This window comes from Lepidochelys kempii, chromosome 26, assembly GCF_965140265.1.
Source record: "Lepidochelys kempii isolate rLepKem1 chromosome 26, rLepKem1.hap2, whole genome shotgun sequence".
Lineage (NCBI taxonomy): Eukaryota > Metazoa > Chordata > Testudines > Cheloniidae > Lepidochelys > Lepidochelys kempii.
This window is the reverse complement of record NC_133281.1, coordinates 14,108,209-14,129,971: the sequence shown is the minus strand read 5'-3', so window position 1 is coordinate 14,129,971 and position 21,763 is coordinate 14,108,209. Positions and strand designations below refer to the sequence as shown.

General features: G+C 60.7%; 1 protein-coding gene across 8 annotated transcripts in view; it reads left to right on the top strand.

The window, feature by feature from the left end:
- Positions 1-21,763, top strand: part of CAMK2B (calcium/calmodulin dependent protein kinase II beta) — a 141,529-nt gene that overhangs the window by 66,560 nt on the left and 53,206 nt on the right. For all 8 annotated transcript variants that reach the window (XM_073325409.1, XM_073325408.1, XM_073325407.1 and 5 more), the window contains exons 6-8: positions 16,380-16,452; positions 20,687-20,789; positions 20,881-20,964. In XM_073325409.1, the coding sequence (XP_073181510.1) occupies positions 16,380-16,452; positions 20,687-20,789; positions 20,881-20,964 (260 nt within the window). The remainder of the gene's footprint in view (positions 1-16,379; positions 16,453-20,686; positions 20,790-20,880; positions 20,965-21,763) is intronic.

Here is a 21,763-nt window from a genome sequence, read left to right as displayed (position 1 = left end):
GTTAGGAACTGAAACTTTCTTGATTAAATCACTTTCACACCCTTCAGTTGCAGTAAACTGCTTGCAAAGACTCCATGAGGATTCCTTTCCCTAGGGCTTTTCTATACAACAATTCACCCCTCACAGAAATTCTGCCCTTACCCTCTTCACCTAGGGCTTGCTCTAGAGGAACACTTTCCTGAGCAACAACAGACTCTTTCTGGGTCTCCCTTACATCCAGAATTACCTCTGGCCCATCCGGTGGATTCCTACACAATCCCCTTTCAGGCAAACTTACAGACTTCCTAGATAAAAGGTCAGAAGCATTCTCCTTCCCTTTGCCACACACAAGTTCAGGAATCTTTTCCTTCTTGCTACAGGTTTCCACACCCTCAGTAGGTAACACAATCAAATCACCTTCGTGCTCTCCTTGTATCCTGGCTAGGATCTCACCCTGATTAGACAGAGTTGCTAAACCCTTTCCCAACAACACACTAGCAACAGGCAGAATACAAGCACCAGAATTGTCTGGTCTCTGGGGTTTTACATAGACACTAACTGGATGTGACCTAGTTACAGGGCCATTCTCCCGAGCAGACACAAACTTGGGACCATTCCTTTCCTGGGCTTCAGCTGAATCCAGAACCAGCTCTGAGACAACTGCACGACCCTCAACCATCACAGGCTGACAGGCCCCTTCTGTCTGCTCCACAGACAAAGAGGAGCCGGACACACTTTCTCCTTTCCCAGGCACACAGCTTGGGATCTCATTCCCCTGGTCCCAGCACACAGGGCTGGTCACAGACAACTGCTTGGAGATCAGGGTAGCTCCCTCCACAGGCAAGTCAATACCCCTGACAGACACAGACACGTTTCCTTCCCTGTCCCAATTCTCCACCCAGCTAACAGGTAAGGTCCAGGGACACTCATCTTCCACTCTCCTCCCCTTCCCACCCTGCTGACTAGACACAGCCATCAGCTCACAAGGCTGCCTAGGCTCATCCAAACTTTCCTTACCAAGCACCTTGCCACTCCCCACAGATCCCCTGCCCTGCCTGTGTCTCCCCCCACTCAGCTGGGGTCTCAGCTCCCCCCTTGCTCAGCGCTGCCCTTGCTGTCCCAGTGGGGTAGGCAGCGAGCTCCCTGCTTTCCTCACTACACCAGAGCCAGCCTGAGCCCCTGAGCCCCCCTCTCCGGTGTGCAGGGGGGCAGGGAGCATCTCTCTCTCCCACCCAGCCCCAGGGGTCTGGTTACAGGCAGGCAGGTAGCCTGAGCCTAGCCGATCCTCCCCCCTGCCAGCCAGGTCATCTGCATTTTCACTGACCATTTCCCTCTCCGCCGATTGGTTCCCTGGATTCAAATTCAAACCCTTGGCAGTTACCGGAGCAGGGCCTGGATCCTGTCCCAAAGAGACACAGTCACCCCACAACAGGGTCTCACAGCTGGTGTCCTGGAGCACCCCAACGGCCGGCCAGCCCCACCCCTCCTGGGTCTGCACAGGGATCTGGGCCATAGGCAGGGCGAGGGGCTTCGTCCCTGGGACCCTCACCCAGCTCACACAGCCCCCCAGCGTCTGAGGCTGCACCACCCAGAACCTGACAACAGTTCTCTCTGTCCCAGGATCTCGCCACCCCAGGAATGTCTCCCCATTGACCATCCCCTTCCGCTCCCACTGGGGGTCCGAGGGGCCTGGCCCCAGGAAACTCCACACAGACACATAGGTTGGGGTCAGGAGTGGGAGCGTGTCCACCTCCCCACCCATCTGGCTGACGGCGTCTGTGGCCTTGGGACCCAGCAAGGGAGCTAGACACTGGGGCTTTTCCGCAGGGTCCCCCTGGTTCAAATCTCCAGCCTGCTCAAAGGCAGTGAGGTGGCATCCACATCCCCCCCTCCTCAACCAGGGGCAGCAATTTAGTCCCGAGGTTCCCTGCGGAACTGGCCCCCCGGGGTCTGTCCCCACTCACCCCGGGGAGGTCCCCTAGGCCTCTCCGCTCCCCCACCGCCAGTTCATGCTGCTGCTGCAGCTCTTTCTCGGGCTCTCGCTGTCTCCCACAGTCCTCTGGCTCTCTCGGACTCAGCTCCAACCCAAGACCCTCGTCTGGTCGGGGACAGGAGTCTTGGGGATGCCTGGCTCCCACTCCAGCTGCTCCCAGATCCTGCTGTCGCCCCATTGGGGGTCAGGAATCTGCTCCTTAGAGCGGTCATCCTCCTCCAGCTGCACTATTGTGACGACAGGAACATGGTCTAACACAGAGCTTGTAGGTGCAGAGAACAGGACCCCTCAGCCGGGTCCATTTTGGGGGGCAGTGAGCCAGACAACCACATCTGCCCTTCACTCCATGTCCCGGCCAGCCCCAAACTGAAACTCCCTCCAGCCCCCCTCCTCTGGGCTTTGTCCCTTTCCCGGGCCAGGAGGTCTCCGGATTCCTTTGTTCTCCAACTCTTCAGCTCTCACCTTGCAGGGGGGAAGGGCCAGGCCATCAGTTGCCAGGAAACAGGGTGTCGGCCATTCTCCGTGTCCAGACCCCTGCACACACCTGCCCTCTAGGGCTCTGCAAGGATCACACACCCTTACCCCACCACTTAGATACTTAAGAACTGCCTAGGGGAAACTGAGGCACCCCCACACTATTCAGAGGAAACATTAAGAACAGTCCCACTTCGTCACACAGCCCCATGGGTTAGATCTCTCCCATGGCATCTGGCTACTCAGGCCTGTCCCTGCTGGGTTTGCTGATAGCCGGGGGAGGGACGACGGGGGACATCCCAGGGGTTTCCAGCTCCCAAGCTCTACCCATTAGTCCCTGCTGCTTCTGTTAAGACTGCTCGTTACGCCAGCGTCCCAGGGGCCCTGCCCTAGACTCGTAGCCCAGCTTGCTTTGCGGGTGGCAGGGGAGGAGGCTCGGAGTTGATTTGTGAGCCAGCAGGGCAGAGGGGAGCTGCCCCTGAGAGGCCATTTCTGCAGATTCTCTCCCATCACCCTTTGTTCACCAGAGAGCTTCCAACCCTGTGCGAGGCCCTGCCCCACACCCCTGTGGCCTCCCCCTGCCTCGGTGGGGGGGGGGGGGGGGCTCCCAGGCTGTATTCTGGCCCTCTGGGCACCCGCCCAAACCCGAGCATCGGGCTGCAGCAAAGGGAGGCAGAATCCAGGCAGGACGTCCCAGTGGCCTCCACCCACTCCCGGTGCTCCCCTGAGGTGCAGCGAGGCCAGGCTGGGATGGAGCCGTGGGACTCTCTCCCTGCAGGGAGCCCAGCTCCTCCCAGTGGGCTCACAGATGGGGCCTTCCCCTTTCCATGTCATGGCTGGAGCGGTGCCTTCCCGCGGCTGCGATCCGGAGAGCACCCCCAGATTCCACCCCCACGCATGCCGAGGGCTCCCCTCCTCTGCCCTGGCCATCGGCGTAGCCCAGTGGAACAGACCGGGAGGCTCTTGGTCCGTATCAAACCAGCCCGATGGGGCGTAATGGGCAGTGTCCGCTCCTGAGAGGCCCAGGACTGGCACGGACAGAGCTGAAGCCAGGGTGCCCAGACTGGAATAGCAGGGAGAGCCACTGGGCCGGACTGAGGTACTTGAGCAGAGCTGTGTGGTACCAGTTAGGAATAGCCGCCGGGGCTGTGGGTTGGGGTTGAGGGGCACTGGCCGAGATGGGGAGCACAGGGCTGGGACAGCAGGGGCTGTGGGTCAGAGTGAGGACACCTTGAACCCGGGGCTCGTCGTCCTTGGTTGGGGGTGGGGGCAGGAGCTGGGTCTAAGTGCTAGGGCTCCACGCAGGACTTATGGAGCTGGGATTCCTTTCCCCTTACTTAGCACCCGCAGAGCTGGGGGGAGCCAAGGGCTGGGGTAGCAGGAGGTTGTGGGTCAGGAGTGAGGGGCACCTGCAGAGCTGGGGGGAGCCAAGGGCTGGGGTAGCAGGGGGTTTTGGGTCAGGAGTGAGGGGCACCGGCAGAGCTGGGGGGGCAGGGCCGGGCTGGCAGGGGGTTGTGGGGCGGGAGTGAGGGGCACCCGCAGAGCTGGGGGGAGGCTGGGGCTGGGCTAGCAGGGGGTTGTGGGTCAGGAGTGAGGGGCACCGGCAGAGCTGGGGGGAGGCTGGGGCTGGGATAGCAGGGGGTTGTGGGTCAGGAGTGAGGGGCACCGGCAGAGCTGGGGGGAGGCTGGGGCTGGGATAGCAGGGGGTTGTGGGTCAGGAGTGAGGGGCACCGGCAGAGCTGGGGGGAGGCTGGGGCTGGGATAGCAGGGGGTTGTGGGTCAGGAGTGAGGGGCACCGGCAGAGCTGGGGGGAGCCAAGGGCTGGCGTAGCAGGGGGTTTTGGGTCAGGAGTGAGGGGCACCGGCAGAGCTGGGGGGGCAGGGCCGGGCTGGCAGGGGGTTGTGGGGCGGGACTGAGGGGCACCGGCAGAGCTGGGGGGAGGCTGGGGCTGGGATAGCAGGGGGTTGTGGGTCGGGAGTGAGGGGCACCGGCAGAGCTGGGGGGAGGCTGGGGCTGGGATAGCAGGGGGTTGTGGGTCAGGAGTGAGGGGCACCGGCAGAGCTGGGGGGAGGCTGGGGCTGGGATAGCAGGGGGTTGTGGGGCGGGAGTGAGGGGCACTGGCAGAGTGGGGAGGAGCCCGGGGCTGGGCTAGCAGGGGGTTGTGGAGAGAGCTGCTGTTTGCAGGGCGGGCAGGGCAGCCCCAGCTCGCACGACCCCTGACTAGATAGTGGGGTCACCCTGCCAGCTCGTCAGTTCCCAGAGCCCCCAGACGGTGACCTTCCTCCCACAGCACCTGCAGCCCGTTCCCTGCTCCACGCTCGATCTGGGGCCGCGTAGCCGGACTCGGCCCTGCTAGCCGGGGGCTCTGCTCACCCGCTCTGCCCACCGCACCTTGGGTCCCAACTGTCCTCTCAGGGGGCTGCCCCCTCTCTGCCCGCGCCCCTCCCTCCAGCCCTGGCAGCATGCAGTTCCTGGTGCCATTAACAGCCATCCCCGCACCCCTTGTGATAACCCCCTGTGGTCTCTGAGCTTTCACAACATTGTTTCTCTCTCTCCTTCTCTCGTCCCCCCATCTCCACCCTGTCTCCCCATCCCTCTTTGTCTGTCCATCTGTCCCTCTGGACCCCCCACCCCCCCCGTTCCCTCTACCTGCTTATCCCATCTCTGGAATTCGTTCCCTCTCATGCATTATTTCGGTTTCCTTCTGTACATTTGATCGTCTCTCTCATGCCCTTCCTATCCGCCCCCCCCCCACCCCCTCTCCTCATCGGGACCCTGCCCTGCCCGTCTCCCGTGTCTGCCCCCTCTCCCGCCCTTCCCTGACCCACTTTCTCTCTCCTTTCCTCCCCGTTTTGTTTTGCAGTCACTGTATCCATCAGCTATTAGAAAGCGTAACTTACATTCACCACTATGCCATTGTGCACAGGGACTTGAAGGTCAGTATATGCCTTTCGCCCGCTCCTGGCGTCGGGCTGGGGGTGCTGGTGCCCCCCAGCGCTCACACGCCCCCCCCTTCCCTCCCCGCTAGCTGATTTTTATTTTTGGGGGGTGGGGAGGGAGACGATATCCAGGGCTGGGGCAGGGGTTAGTTCGATTCTCAGCATGCCCGGCCGAGTCCTTCCTGGGCACCGCGCTGCAGCTGGGCAGGGCAGGCCAGGCAGGTCTGAGGCCCTGGACAGGAGGCAGCGCCCGGATGCAGATGTCCCGCCCCGACTCCAGTGCTCGCGGGACCAGACACCATCCTCCCCCCGATAATAATTTGCAATCTCAACTGGGCGGCTTGATTCGATTCGCATTTCACTGTCTCATCCCCCCCCCCGTCCCCCTCCCTCTCTTTCTCTCTCTCTCTGCCCCCCCCCCCCCCGCCGTCTCTTGTCTTGTTTGCCACCCCACGCCCGCATGGCTGCCAGTCCTGTCTCCCAGCCCCGAGCACCTAGCGGCTGGCTCCGAGGCCAGAGCTCGCCACGCCCCGTCGTGGCCAACGGGCTGTGGCGGGCACATTCTTCCTTCCAGGCACCTGCCCAGCACGGTCTCCTCAGGCCAGGGATTCCCTGAGTGACGGCAGGAGAGCTTGAACCTGCGGCTTGTTGGCGTTGTTGGGTGCACAAGCTGGGCCTAAGGCCACTCCCCACCCACCGAGCGCGGATCTGCCCTCTACCCACGTTGCTGTCTTATGCCAAAGTGCCCTCTCCAAAGCCACCAGGGGATTTCACAGGCACCTTCCCCTGGCCCCTTCCTCTCTGAGCTGGGCAGTGATCCCACCTCTCACTGCTCAGCCCCTCTTCCCGTCCGTCCTGGGTGGCCTCCTCGCTCCCTGTGCTGCGGTTTGGAAGAGCCCCCCACCGCCAGGCAAGGCCATCTCCTGCTGAGCGAGGCCTTTTGCTGCCAGGACGCAGATGCCCGCTCAGATGCTGGCTGCTCTCTTGCCTGACACAGTGGGGCTTGAACCAGGGACCTCCAGAGCTACGGGCAGGAGCTGCTACTGTGTGGGCTAAAGAGCCAGGGCACCCTTACTGGGGCAGGCCCAGACCCTGCCCCTCTGCAGAGCAGGCCGGGGCAGGGGATCTATAGTGCCCCTGGACCAGTGAGTTATGTCAACACAGTGCCAGGGGATCCCCTGTGGGGCTCCAGAGTGGGCAGCCCCAGGCAGCAGTGTCCTCTCCCTGGGTGGGAGGCGCAGGGATCCCATCCGTGCAAGTGGATCTGGGTGGGAGGCGCAGGGATCCCATCCGTGCAAGTGGACCTGGGTGGGAGGCACAGGGATCCCGGCCGTGCGAGTGGGCCCAGGTAGGGTTGCCAACTTTCTAATTGCACAAAACCGAACACCCTTGCCCCGCCCCTTCTCTGAGGCCCCACCCGCCACTCACTCCAGGCCCCCTCCCTCGGTTGCTTACTCTCCCCCACACTCACTCGCTTTTGCTGGGCTGGGGCAGGGGGTTGGGGTGCGGGAGGGGATGAGGGCTCCTGCTGAGGGTCCGGGCTCTAGGGTGGGGCTAGGGATGAGGAGTTTGGGGTGCAGGAACGGGCTCAGGGAGAGGGCTAGGGTAGGAGGTTGAGCTGCAGGGGGGGTGCAGGCTCTGGCTGGGGGTGCGGGCTCTGGGGATTTGGGGTGCAGGCTCGGTTGGGCAGCGCTTACCTTAGGCAGTTCCTGGTGGGTGGCACAGCAGGGCTAAGGCAGGCTCCCTGCCTGCCCTGGCTCCGCACTGCTCCCGGAAGCGGCCGGCATGTCCGGCCTCTAGTTGAACGGGCCAAGGGGCTCCGTGTGGTGTGCGCTGCCCAAGCCCGCAGGTGCCGCCCCCGCATCTCCATTGGCTGCAGTTCCTAGCCAATGGGAGCTGTGGAGCCGGCGCTGGGGGGCGGGGGCAGCATGCAGAGCTTCCCTGATCGCCCCTGCACCTAGGGGCTGGACATGCCGGCCGCTTCCAGGAAGCTGCACAGATCCAGGGCAGGCAAGGAGCCTGCCTTAGCCCCGCTGTGCTGCCGACCGGACTGGCCGCCAGGGTCCCTTTTCAACCGGGCGTTCCGGTCGAAAACCGGACTCCTGGCAACCCAGGCCCAGATGGGAGGCACAGGGATCCCGACCATGTGAATGGGCCTGGTGGGAGGCACAGGGATCCCAGCCGTGCGAGTGGGCCCGGGTGCGGGGCACAGGGATCCCGGCCGTGCGAATGGGCCTGTGGGGAGGCGCAGGGATCCCGGCCATGCTAATGGGCCCGGGTGCGAGGTGCAGGGATCCCAGCCGTGCGAATGGGCCCGGGTGGGAGGCACAGGGATCCCGTCCGTGCGAGTGGGCCCAGGTGCGAGGCACAGGGATCCTGGCCATGCGAGTGGGCCCAGGTGCAGGGATCTCGGCCGTGCGAGTGGGCCCGGGTGCAGGGTGCAGGGATCTCGGCCGTGCGAGTGGGCCCGGGTGCAGGGTGCAGGGATCCCGGCCGTGCGAGTGGGCCCAGGTGCGAGGTGCAGGGATCCTGGCCGTGCGAGTGGGCCCAGGTGCAGGGTGCAGGGATCCCGGCCGTGCGAGTGGGCCCAGGTGCGAGGCACAGGGATCCTGGCCATGCGAGTGGGCCCAGGTGCAGGGATCTCGGCCGTGCGAGTGGACCCGGGTGCAGGGCGCAGGGATCCCGGCCGTGCGAGTGGGCCCGGGTGCAGGGTGCAGGGATCTCGGCCGTGCGAGTGGGCCCGGGTGCAGGGCGCAGGGATCCCGGCCGTGCGAGCGGGCCCGGGTGCAGGGCACAGGGATCCCGGCCGTGCGAGCGGGCCCGGGTGCAGGGCACAGGGATCCTGGCCGTGCGAGCGGGCCCGGGTGCAGGGCACAGGGATCCCGGCCGTGCGAGCGGGCCCGGGTGCAGGGCACAGGGATCCCGGCCTTGCAAGTGGGCCTGGGTGCAGGGCACAGGGATCCCGGCCGTGCGAGTGGGCCCGGGTGCGAGGCGCAGGGATCCCGACCGTGCGAGTTGGCCCAGGTGCAGGGCGCAGGGATCCCGGCCGTGCGAGTGGGCCCAGGTGCAGGGCACAGGGATCCCGGCCGTGCGAGTGGGCCCGGGTGCAGGGCGCAGGGATCCCGGCCGTGCGAGTGGGCCCGGGTGCAGGGCACAGGGATCCCGGCCGTGCGAGTGGGCCCGGGTGCAGGGCACAGGGATCCCGGCCGTGCGAGCGGGCCCGGGTGCAGGGCACAGGGATCCCGGCCGTGCGAGCGGGCCCGGGTGCCGGGCACAGGGATCCCGGCCATGCGAGTGGGCCCAGGTGCGAGGCGCAGGGATCCCGACCGTGCGAGCGGGCCCGGGTGCAGGTCACAGGGATCCCGGCCGTGCGAGTGGGCCCGGGTGCAGGGTACAGGGATCCCGGCCGTGCGAGTGGGCCTGGGTGCAGGTCACAGGGATCCCGGCCGTGCGAGTGGGCCCAGGTGCGAGGCGCAGGGATCCCGACCGTGCGAGCGGGCCCGGGTGCAGGTCACAGGGATCCCGGCCGTGCGAGTGGGCCCGGGTGCAGGGTGCAGGGATCCCGGCCGTGCGAGTGGGCCCGGGTGCAGGGCGCAGGGATCCCGGCCGTGCGAGCGGGCCCGGGTGCAGGGCGCAGGGATCCCGGCCGTGCGAGCGGGCCCGGGTGCAGGGCGCAGGGATCCCGGCCGTGCGAGCGGGCCCGGGTGCAGGGTGCAGGGATCTCGGCCGTGCGAGCGGGCCCGGGTGCAGGGCACAGGGATCCCGGCCGTGCGAGCGGGCCCGGGTGCAGGGCACAGGGATCCCGGCCGTGCGGATGGGCCCGGGTGCAGGTCACAGGGATCCCGGCCGTGCGAGTGGGCCCAGGTGCGAGGCGCAGGGATCCCGGCCGTGCGGATGGGCCTGGGTGCAGGGCGCAGGGATCCCGGCCGTGCGGATGGGCTGTCGCAGCTCACAGTGAGCACAGGGGAGGCTGCACAAAGCACCGAGCCAGTGTGTGACTCATAGTCTCTGCTGTCTTCTTGTCTTCTGCACTAACTCAGTGACCTGAATCCGAGCAGAGGGAAGACCCAGGGCCCTGCAGTCTCTGCCCCTCCCGAGTCCCCCCCTCCCCCTCGGGGCGGGGGGGAAGGGCAGCCTGTCCATGTAACCAGGCAAGCAGGCGAGATCAGACCATTTATCACTACTTCCCTGCAGAACGCACAAGCACAGGACCTCCCTTCCCCTCCCCGGGGCCAGGGGTGCATGCCCCCTCCATGCTGAGGCTATGGATCTCTGCCCCTCTCCTGAGCTCCAAGTGCCTGACCCCCTGCATCTCTCGTGGCCCCTTCCTTCCCCACCAAATCCGCACTCCAAAAGGAAAAATCAAGGGGGCAAAAACTAGCCCCAGAGCAGGGGCCTGTCCAGCTAGCCAATCCGCTCCGCTAGCCGGAGCAACTTAGCAACCACGCCGAGAGCCTGGCAACCGGAGCAGCTGCACCAGGAAACCCTCAAAATACTAATGAGCTGGGCCGGAGCCCTCCGCAGTGTGATCGCCCACCCCGGGGAAGCCGACCGGCCGCGCAGCGATGGCAGCCAGGCAGAGCCTGGCCGTGCACTCAGGCCAGCGTGCTGTGGGGCAAACCGTGACCCCCAGAAGGGCAAGGACAATGCCAGAGATGCTCAATTCGCCCTCCAGAGAGCAGGGCCCTCCCTGTGGAAGGGAGCACCCCGTCAACACCAGCAAGTGTCACCAGCCCAGCCGCAGCGTGAGACCGCTCCCAGCTCCGCTCTCCGACCGGAGAAGGAGCCGGGGTTAGCGGAGCGATGGTTGCAGCTCCCTCTGGACCCCTGAATTCCCAGAGCCGGGCATGGCAGATCTCCCCGAACTCACAGCGTGGTTTCCTCCTTTCCGACATGGCTTTTGAAAAAATCGGTCGTTTCGTGCAAAATGCAGCCCCCACTTTGCCTGCCCAGAGCTGCGTAAAGAGACAGGGGCAGCCCTGGTGGGCAGTAGAAAGCTGAGGGCAGCCTAGGAGAAAACCCACTCTCCCCCACTCCTTTTGAATGTAGAGGCATCACACAGCTGGGACCATTCATCCACTCTAAGCGCGGGGGCCGCCACGTCGCAAACTGGGCTCTGTGTCGCTGATGCCGTCTCCGAGGGAGCAGGAGGGGGGTATCTCGGCTAGCGTGTCAGATTTCCCCCACATGCTGGTGGTTTCGTCGCAGCTTTGAGGAAATGCCCTCCTTGGCTTTTATAGACGCAGAGCAGTTGGGCGAGGATGCAAGCTCCAGGGGGGAGCTGGTTTCATGCAGATACATAGATTCCAAGGCCACAAGGGACCATTGTGATCATCGTGGATGACGCTAAGCTCGGGGGAGAGGTAGATACGCTGGAGGGTAGGGATAGGGTCCAGAGTGACCTAGACAAATGGGAGGATTGGGCCAAAAGAAATCTGATGAGGTTCAACAAGGACAAGTGCAGAGTCCTGCACTTAGGACGGAAGAATCCCATGCACCGCTACAGGCTGGGGACCGACTGGCTAAGCAGCCGTTCTGCAGAAAAGGACCTGGGGGTGACAGTGGACGAGAAGCTGGATATGAGTCAGCAGGGTGCCCTTGTTCCCAAGAAGGCCAATGGCATATTGGGCTGTATTAGTAGGAGCATCGCCAGCAGATCGAGGGACGGGATCGTTCCCCTCTATTCAGCACTGGTGAGGCCTCATCTGGAGTATTGTGTCCAGTTTTGGGCCCCCCACTACAGAAAGGATGTGGACAAATTGGAGAGATTTCAGAGTAGCAGCCGTGTTAGTCTGCATCCGCAAAAAGAAAAGGAGGACTCGTGGTACCTTAGAGACCAACAAATTTATCTGAGCATGAGCTTTCGTGAGCTACAGCTCACTTCATCGGGTGCATGAAAATATGCATCCGATGAAGTGAGCTGTAGTTCACGAAAGCTTATGCTCACATAAATTGGAGAGAGTCCAGCGAAGGGCAACAAAAATGATTAGGGGACTGGAGCACATGACTTCTGAGGAGAGGCTGAGGGAACTGGGATTGTTTAGCCTGCAGAAGAGAAGAATGAGGGGGGATTTGATAGCAGCCTTCAACTACCTGAAGGGGGATTCCAGAGAGGATGGAGCTTGGCTGGTGTCCGTGGTGGCAGATGACAGAACAAGGAGTAATGGTCTCAAGTTGCAGTGGGGGAGGTTTAGGTTGGATATTAGGAAACACTATTTCACTAGGAGGGTGGTGAAGCACGGGAATGCGTTACCTAGGGAGATGGTGGAATCTCCTTCCTTTGAGGTTTTTAAGGCCCAGCTTGACAAAGCCCTGGAATGATATAGTTGGGGTTGGTCCTGCTCTGGGCAAGGGGTTGGACTAGAACCTCCCACGGTCTCTTCCAACCCTGATCTTCTGTGATCATCTGGTCTGAGCTGCTCTAGGGCACAGGCCATGGAACTTCCCCCAGAATAATCCCTAGAGCAGATATTTTAAAGAAACAGCCAGTCTTGATTCTAAAATTATCAGTGATGGAGAATCCACCACGACTCTTGGGAAATTGTCCCAACAATTAATTACTCTGACTGTTAAAAACGTACGTCTTACTTCCAGTCTGACTTTGTCTAGCTTCAAATTCCAGCCATTGGATCATGTTAGACCTTCCTCAGCTAGACTGAAGAGCCTGTTATCAAATATTGGTTCCCCACGTAGGTACTGACAGACCGGGATCAAGTCACCTCTTAACTGTCTCTTTGTTGAGCAAAACAGATGGCGTTCCTTGTGTCTCTCACTATCAGGCAGGTTTTCTAATCCTTTACTCATTCTCATGGCTCTTCTCTGCTCCCGCTCCAACTTATCAACATTCTTCTTGAATTGTGGGCACCAGAACTGGGCACTGGATCCCAGCAGTGGTTGCACCAGTGCTAGCTACAGAGGGAAAATCGCCTCTCTGCTCCTACTCGAGATCCCTTGTTTATGTGTCCCAGGATCGCATTAGCTCTTTTGGCCACAGCATCACTGGACGCTCATGTTCTGCTGATTATCCACCATGCCCCCAAATCTTTTTTAGAGTCGCTGCTTCCCAGGATAGAGTCCCCCATCCTGTATGGCCTATGTTCTTTGTTCCTAGCTGTCTACATTTACTCATTCTGTTTCCTTGCACCCAGTTTACCAAGCAATCCTGATCTCTCTCTGCCAGTGACTTGTCCTCTTCATTATTTACCACTCCTCCTAATTTTATATCATCTGCAAACTTTATCAGTGATGGTTTTGGTTTTTTTCCACATCATTGATTAAAAAATGTAAAATAGTGTAGGGTCAAGACCTGATCCCTGCAGGACTGCGCTAGAAACACACCCGCTTGATGACAATTGTCCATTTACAATTACATTTTGTGACTTATCAGTTGGCCGGTTTTGAATCCATTTCATGTATACCATGTTAATTTTAGACTTCTAGTTTTGTAATCAAAATGTCACGCAGTACCAAGTCAAACGCCATACAGGAATAAAATATATTACATCAACGTTATTACCCTCATCAACAAAAGACATCAAGTTAGTTTGACAAGATTTTTTTCCATAAACCTGTATTGATTTGCATTAATTACATGATGCTCCTTTAATTCTTTATTAATCGAGTCCTGTATCAGCCACTCCATTATCTTGCCCGGGATCGATGTCAGGCTGACAGGCCTATAATTGCCCAGGTGATCCCATTTACCATTTTGAAAAACTGGCCCAACATTAGCTTTTTTTCTAGTCTTCTGTAACTTCCCCAGTGCTCCAAGACCTATTGAAAATCAACCTTAATGGTCCGGTGAGCTCCTCAGCCAGCTCTTTTAAAACTCTTGGATGCAAGTTTTCTGAATTTGCTGATTTAAAAATGTCCAACTTCAGTAGCTGTTGTTTAGTGTCTTCCTGAGATACCAGTGGAATGGAAAGCATGTTATTATCATCTCTATATGATGAGACTACATCATCTATTTTTTACTCCAAACACAGAACAGAAATATTTATTGAACACTTCTGCCTTTTCTGCATTTTTAGTGATAATTCTATCATTTCCATCTAGCAATGGGCCGATTCCATTGTCAGGATTCTTTTTGTTCCTAATATGTTTTTAAAAACCTCCTTCTTATTGTCCTTAACTCTGCTGGCCATAGATTTCTCCTTGTGTCCCTTGGCTTCCCTTATCAATTTTCTACAATTCCTAACTTCTGATTAATAGTTATTACTGTCAATGTCCCCTTTTTTCCATTTGTTATATATATAGAGAGAGAGAGAGAGAGATTGGTTCCTACAATTGATTCTCCTAGGCTTTGTCCAGCCCGGTCTTAAGATGTCCCAAGTGACGGGGTGCCCAACCCTTCCCAGGGAAGATTCTTCCATGCTAGGATTTTCCATCCTGATTTTCAGCCAGAGTTCATCCCCATACACCTAATTCAAGCCTCTGGCCATCCCTGGACAATTCCTCCCCATCCTCGCCATGTGCATCCTTTTGTGGGTGTAGATGGCACCCCGTCCCCTGGGTCATCTCTTAACCGGTCAGGACATTTTTCATTCTTTCCCTCTAAGTCAGTCGCCCCGACTGAGCCCTGTGGATGATGGGTCCGTTCCATCAACGTGCGACGTTTGCGCTCTGTGCGCTCTGCGTCTTTCCCCTTGCAGAGGGACACTCTTGGCTTGGCTTGGAAGAGGAGGCTGTATGAGGGCAGGGTGATTGTTCCATCCCCGCTAGCCCTCAACCTATTTCCCACCATCCGCACTCCCTGCAAGCAGACACCTGAGAAGACAGAAGGGGTCTGCTCTGCATTCAGAAGTCCAGTGGGCTCCATGTTGGGCAAAGCACAGAGACGAGGGCCCCCGGATGAGATTCCCCTGCACCCAGATGTTCCCAACGAGGGGCTCCTCTTCCCAATGCCGTGGGAGAAGAGCCTTTTCTCCAAGAACAGGAACCCACAGCAACAAGGACTTCAAAGGACACCGGGAATTGGTCCTGGAAGAGAAATGGAAACCAAGGCGCTCAGCAGAGTCCTGGGACAGCTAATGGGCCAGACATGAGCTCTGGCAGGAGCATGCAAAAAGGTCCAAGTGCCCTAAACTCGCAAGCTTGAAAGGACAGCGTTTGCTCTGGGGCTGCGTGGTGGCAGCATGGCTGTTGGCTCCTGCGGTGCACCTGGACCACCAGGAGCTCAGCCTGGGGCCCGGGGGGTCAGATGCTGAGGGGCGAGGCTTGGCATGGCTGTTAGGAAAAGGGTTGGCAAGCAGGGCCCTCGTCCAGGTGAGGTGGTTATTGCGGGGCAGGCCCTGGGGCCACAAATCAGAGACCGTGATTGGGGGGGGGGGGAGGTTTGCAGGGTCCTGTGCAGATGTCCAGGGGACTCTGAGAGCTCCCCACAAAGGTGTTCTAGCAGGAGGAAAGGCCTTGGGGCCGCTCTAGCCTCAGGCTCCCGGGGAGGAAGGTGGCTTGGCTGCTGGACTGGCTCACAGGAGACCCAGGTTCAATTCCTGGCTCCTTCATGCCCTTCCTCTGTGAGTTTGGGCAAGGTCACCCTGTGCCTCGGTTTCCCCTCAGCACACTGGGGATAGCCCTGCCCTGCAGCACAAGAGTGTGTGAGCGTCTGCATCACCCCTACGTGTGAGGCGCTCAGGGGCTGGTACCTGGCTGGAAGAGGGCACCTTCCGAGAAGGTTAGGGACCAAATGGTTCCAATGCGGGATGCCCTCCTGGGCGGGACGGGGGGGGGGTCCTATGAAAACGTGGCTCCCTCGGGCTGAAGACAAGCCATTCCCAGCATTTCTATAGGGCCTACACAAAATATGCTTCTGCGCTTCCTTTCCTGCTGCCCCTATAGTCGTGAGCTGAGCCCCAGCTGCTAAGAGAGCGCGAGGTGCAGGCCGTGTATTAAAATCTCTTTGCCCCAGTGTCCCCCAGGATGACGGCGTCCAGCCTGGGCTCTCCTCAGTTGCTCACAGGAGTACTGCACGTCAGGGCACTGCTGGGCAGGAAGCGGATCTACGCCGGACTCGCGAGGAGACTTGGGAGCGGAGGCTGGGCACGGGGGGCCGCGGCTGGTGATCGCTGGTTATTTGGACTAGGCTGGCACCTCGCAGAGCCCCGGGCTGAGAGACGGGCCCTGCCCTACGTCAGATTAGTGACCCTGGTAGGCTGGCAGGCTCAGCCCAGCCGGGGTGGGAATGGAGCTCAGCTGGGCTGGATCCAGACTGGGCAGGGCTGGTTACTTGCACCGGGGGGGCGGGGCAGAAATTCAACAGGCCCAAGGTATCAGTTCTACTGTAGCTACCAAGGTGCGCCAGGGCCGGGCAGCCGGGGGAGGAGGTATAGACAGCCAGGCCAGGGCACAGAGATGCCAGCTGTATCCCTGCTGATCTCCATCCTCTTTCAGGGGGGCACCGCGGGGTGGGTCTCCGGTGGGTGGCTTCCTGCCACGCCTAGCTCTGCTCCTTCCCTGGTGGGATGGGGCTGAAGGGACAGAGACAGCAGGACTTTGCTGGGGAGCGGGGATTTGGGGGTTCCCGGGATGGCACCTCACATCCCCTGCCTGCAGGTCCCCCCCGAGAGCCCAGAGCAGGGGGAAGGGCAGTGCCGGAGGCAGGTGGATGGCGGACCCCCTCCTCCATCACCGCCTGACCCTAACGCTCCGGTGCCCTTTGTGTCTTCCCTCCTGGCTCCTGGGCCCCTTTCCCTGGCACAGGGCTGCTCCCCCATCACTGGGCGTTTCTTCCCCGACCCCCACGCCTCCCTGCCCCGTCCCCTGCCCTGGCTCCTCCGGGTCCGCTCGGGGCAGCTCCTTTGCAATTAGAGACTGAGACTAAGAGGGAGTCCGACTCCATAACCTCCATTCTCCTCTTCCTCCTCCTCCTCTTCCTCTTCTCCTCCCGTCCCCCGCGCCCCCCCCATCATCCTCCCTCTCACCTCCCGCCCCCCACCAGCCTGCCTGGTTGTTGCCACTCACCATGAACTAACACGCCCCCTGGTGTTTGCATGCAGTCATTGCATCCAGCAGATCCTGGAGGCTGTTCTCCATTGCCACCAAATGGGGGTCGTCCACAGAGACCTCAAGGTGAGTTTTCTACCCCGCTGCTCTGTCCGTCTGTCCGTCCGTCCATCTTTGTACCCTGTGCATGTTTCTGAGCGAGAACTGGAGGGGTTCAAGCCCCGCGCCGCGGCAGGGGCCTGTGGGAAAGGAGCCAGCGCAGGGGGCCCAATCAGAAATCAGCTCGGCTCGGCTCAGCCATGGGGACCCGCCGGCCAGACCCTGCCCAGTAGGGGGGACAGAGCGCCCTGTTGGCACCTCCAGGCACTTGGGGAGGCGGGGCAGGGGTTGGGGTTTGTCGCCACCCAGAGGCGAAAGCGGGAGCTGCTGCTGTCTAGCCGCCGGCCACGTGGAGAATTCCTGGGAGAGAAGATACCGTGCTGAGGGGGTGATGGGGCGGCAAGGGAGCCGGCCCTTTAACCGGGGGATACAGCTGGCCTCTCACAGCCACCTCCTGGTGCTGGAGCAGGCAGCGGGCTCTTTACCCCTCTCCCGGCACCCAGGCCCCAGTAGATTGGTGCAGTGGCTCACCCGCTGGGTGCCCCCACGGCTCACGCTGCCCCTTGGTTTCGGACAGGCGCCCAGCCCCGGTTGCTCGGAAGGATTGCTCGGCCTGGCTAATCTGAGTTGCTTCCTGTGGCCGCTGCCTGGCACCAGCGTGTGACCGGGGCTGGGGGGCCAGGAAGCAAATGGCCGATGAGATCAGTTCCCCAGCCGGCCTCTTCCTCTCTTTTCGCCCTCCCCTTTGCCTCGTGCAACCTCCCTCCCTGCCCCGAGGCGGCACCTGCGGGCGGGCGGGACTCCTGCGGAGGAAGGCTCTCGCCAGCTGTCTGCATGCCCTGTGTCTGGTTTGACCCTGTTGCCTGTTCTCTGTGACGCCCGCCGTCGGCTGCTTGTCTTCCGTCTGCCCCTCATAGAAAGCCCCCGGGCGTCGTAAATCGCGCTGGGCCTCCAAGCGTGAGGAGCAGGGACGTGGTCTCGCGTGGCCGAGTGGGGCTGGGATAACGGGGTGCGTATGTGTCTATGACAGACCCAGAAACAGCGCTGTGAAATTAACGGGGGGTGGGGGGGTGTAGACCTGGTGTAGACCCTGGGGTTCCCCCTCCTCTGCTGAGGCCCACCTTCCCCGTCCAGGCTTTGTTCAGCTGTTCCTTGCCCCTTCAGTGACACACCAAGCTTTTCCGGGAGGCTCCTGCCCCCTGTGAGCTGGCTGAGGCCAGCTGGGGTCCCCAAGGCCACAGAACCGCTCTGGGGTGTCCCTACAGAACGTCCCCTGCAAACCCGGGAAATGTTACTGGGCAAAGATGACATTCCCCGGGAGCTTGTGGCTGTCTGTGTCCTGCCTGGCGAGGGGGGCAGGGCAGGACATTTTCATGGCTGGGCTCTGGTGCACAGGGTCATGCTGTAACGGGGTGATGGAGCCAGGCCCTGGTTGTGCCTTAAGGTACTAGTTGAGCCAGAGTCTGTGCCTGGAGTCATGCTGGAACGGGGTTACGTAGTTGGGCCTTCACTTGTGGGGTTCTACTGTAATAAGGCGATCGAGCTGGGCTCTCGCCTGTGGAGTCGGGTCGTACTGGGGCGATGGAGCTGGGCTCTTGCCTGTGGAGTCAGGTCGTACTGGAGCGATGGAGTTGGGCCGTACTGGGGTGATGGAGCTGGGCTCTCGCCTGTGGAGTTGGGTCGTACTGGGGCGATGGAGCTGGGCTCTTGCCTGTGGAGTCGGGTCGTACTGGGGCGATGGAGTTGGGCCATACTGGGGCGATGGAGCTGGGCTCTCGCCTGTGGAGTTGGGCCGTACTTGGGCGATGGAGCTGGGCTCTTGCCTGTGGAGTCGGGTCGTACTGGGGCGATGGAGTTGGGCCATACTGGGGCGATGGAGCTGGGCTCTCGCCTGTGGAGTTGGGCTGTACTGGGGCGATGGAGCTCGGTTCTGGCTCCTGGAGACATGCCATAACGGGGTGATGGAGCTGGCCTGTCACATGAGGCATTGGGCTCTAACAGGGCGATGGAGCCGGGCTCCCAAAGATGGAGTCATGTTGTCATGAGGTGGTGGAGCTGGGCTCTTGGACATTGAATTGTGCTGCGTCAGGACGATGGGGCTTGATTCTGGCACATGGATAGCGGGTAGCTAGAGCAGGGCACTCAAACAAGGGGTCAAACCATAGCAAACTGATGGAGCTGAATGCTGGTGCCTTGAGCCATGCCACCATGGGATGATGGAGCTGGTCTCTGGCGCATGGAATGGCTGCAACAGCCTGATGGAGCCAGGCTGTTGCATGTGGCGTCCTGTCCTAATGGGATAGTGCAGCTAGGCGCTTTCACCTGGAGTCCTGCTAAAACAGGGTGATGGAGCTGGAGCGGGTGCCTGGAGTCCTGCCGTGATAGGTGATGGAGCCGGGCTGTGGCTCGTGCCGTCCTGCTGTCACGAGGTGACGAAGTTGGGCTCTTGTGCCTGGAGCTGGGGCGTGGGATCATCGCGGAGCGGGGAGGTGCAGCGGCGTCGTGCCGCGGCAAGGAGATGGAGCTGGGCTCGAGGAACGTGCTGGAACGTGCTGGAGTGGCACCCGGGGGAGCAGGTTTCTTGCCCGCTGTGCCATGGTGCACTGGTGAGGGCAGGGGGCTGTGTTGTACACAGTGGCATGGTGCCAGTGGGCACTCGGCTCTGGGGTGCAGCCAGTGCCATGCTGATGCAGGGGCTGGGCTGAGAAGGGGAATGGCAGCAGCCTCCTTCATAGAACAAGGAGGAGCCCAATCAGCCCTCTAGCCTCTGCCCCCTCTGGACTGGCTCCGTAAGGAGCGGCTTTTGGCCTCTAGGGGTGTCCCTTGCAATCCGACCCCAGTGCAGGGGAGCAGGAAATGAACAAGACAGTCTTTCCCCTCCTGGGGGCACTGGCTCGGATCACCTCCGGGTTGAGGGGACTGGCGGGTGCAGGAATGGGGTATGGGGCCTGTCACCTCTAGGGGGCGTCGGCTCCGACCCAGCCCCAGGGCGGGGTGTCCGGCTGGCACAGGTCTGGGGGCCCGAGGCTCTCATCTCTGTGTGGCTGGGGCTCATTCCCACCTGCTGCCTGTCTGTGTGACCTGATCTCAGGCCACGGCACTGTGGACAACGGGAAATTTTGAGACTCCCGTCCCGTCCCTGCCCCGGCAGGCAGCTGGTCCTGGCAGGGCATGGGCGGGGCTCACTGGCACAGTTATGCAGGGTCACCCCCCTGGCCAGCGCTCTTTGTCAGGGGAGGTGGGGCTGTGGTCAGATGTGTACAATCCAGCTGTTGTCCCCTGTCTCAGAGCCAGCGCTCCCGGCCCTTTGAGTAACATTTCCAGAGCTTCCTAGGGGACGTTCTGGTTTCTCTGGCTCTGCTGAGCTCCGACAGATCCATGTGGGGGGTTAGGGGCACCAGCGAACAAGCCAGGCCAGCCAACCTGGGGGGGCACCTGCTGCCGGAGCCTGTGCACCCGGGAGGCGGCGGAGAGGGGAGGCCCTTTCTGCATATACTTGGTGAAGAGAAGCGTTGGCTTTTATATCGTGCGAATGGACATACTGGGGGCTGGGGAGTCCTGGGAAGGGGGGGCTGGAAGGAGGTGCTGCTTCGGTCCCCCAGATTGCAGCCAAAGGTGGTGGTGTTTTCCTGGCTCTGAGAGCCTGTTTCGTGCCGCCTACTTCTCTTGTTAGGCCAGGTACCTTGGCAGGCCATGCCGAGGGCTTTGGGACATGATGCCAATCCCAGAGGGGGAATATGGCCTCCCAGCCTGGTGGCAGAGCGCCACCAGGGTAAGTGGGCAGGCAGGGTCCCTGCTTGTCCCCCCGCACAAGCCCAGAGCAGCGTGAGCCTTTGGGTGGCTGGAATGTGCCCAGAGGCCATGCCAGATGGGCACAGCAACACAGGCCAGCACTTGCCCATGGGTCAGGAAGCTGGAGGCTGTACTGGCCTGGAATAATCCCAAAGCCAGAGCTGGGTTTCTGCCCCCCCGTAATGGCAGTGGGTGTAGGGAAGGGGAGCTGGGGGTGGGCATCAGTCTGGATCCCAGCCCATCAGCCGAGAGAGCACAGGGGCTGGAAGGTACCAGCCGAGCCAGTCGGGCTGTGGGGACGCACCAACAGCCTTATCGCTGGTCAGGCTCGCACGTGTCTCACCTGATTCTGCAAACCGTCTGGTGTTGTTCTTCTGTTTTGTTTTCTCCCCCCTCCCGCCTTCTCTGCCCCCCTCCAACCACGTGCCTGGTCCCACGGCGCCCTGTGCCTGACGGCTCCGCACGACAGCCCGAGAACCTGCTCCTGGCCAGCAAGTGCAAAGGCGCGGCGGTGAAGCTGGCGGATTTCGGCCTGGCCATCGAGGTGCAGGGGGATCAGCAGGCTTGGTTTGGTGAGTGGCAGAGCCCCCTCTCCCCCCAACCTGCCCCGACTGTCCAGGACAGCCGTGCCAACGCGGTCTGTGCTCTATTTTTTCTCCCCAGGCTTCGCCGGCACCCCCGGTTACCTCTCGCCTGAAGTGCTGCGCAAAGAAGCCTATGGCAAACCCGTGGATATCTGGGCATGTGGTAAGGGCCGGCGCCGAGAGACATAAACTCATAGACGGGAAGGCCAGTGGGAACCACTGTGGTCGTCTAATCTGGCGTCCCGAATACACCCGGCCTGCCCTGCCGGGATCCCTGTTTGAACTAGGCCAGATGTAGAAAAACATCTAGTCGTGATTTCAAAATTGTCAGTGATGGAGAATCCACCAAGATCCTTGGGAGATTGTCCCCTGGTTAATTACCTTCCGCGTTAAACATTGGCACCTTATTTCTAGCTTCACCTTCCTGCCATTGGGTTGTGTTCGACCTTCCTCTGCTCTCACGTAGGTACTGGCAGACTGGGATCACGGCCCCCCTTAACCTTCTCAGTATTAAGCTAAATAGATTGAGCACTGTGAGTCTCTCACTGGAAGGCAGGTGTTCTAATCCTTTAATCATTCTTGAGGCTCTTCTCTGCCCTCTGTCCAGCTTATCAATGGCTCAGGGTCAGGGATCTGCCAAGTCTCCTCCTCCCTGCCTCTGGGCTGCCTTCAGTTCTTTGTGACGGTCAGTGTTCACAGACCGGTGGTGGGCTGGCCTATTGGTTAGGGTGCTGGCTTGGGAGACATGGGTTCAAGTCTCACCACTGTCAGTCTCTCTCTGGCAAATCACTTAAGGCCAGATTGCCCAAGGTGTTTAGGCACCCAAAGACACAGAAAAGGCACCGAGTGGGTTTTTTAAGCAGGTTAGGTGCCTAACTGCCATTGGTGTTCCATTCCCGCCCGCATGGAGCCCAGAACGTTGCTGTTTATTGAACTCTGTGTCCAAGATGCTGCATGAACCA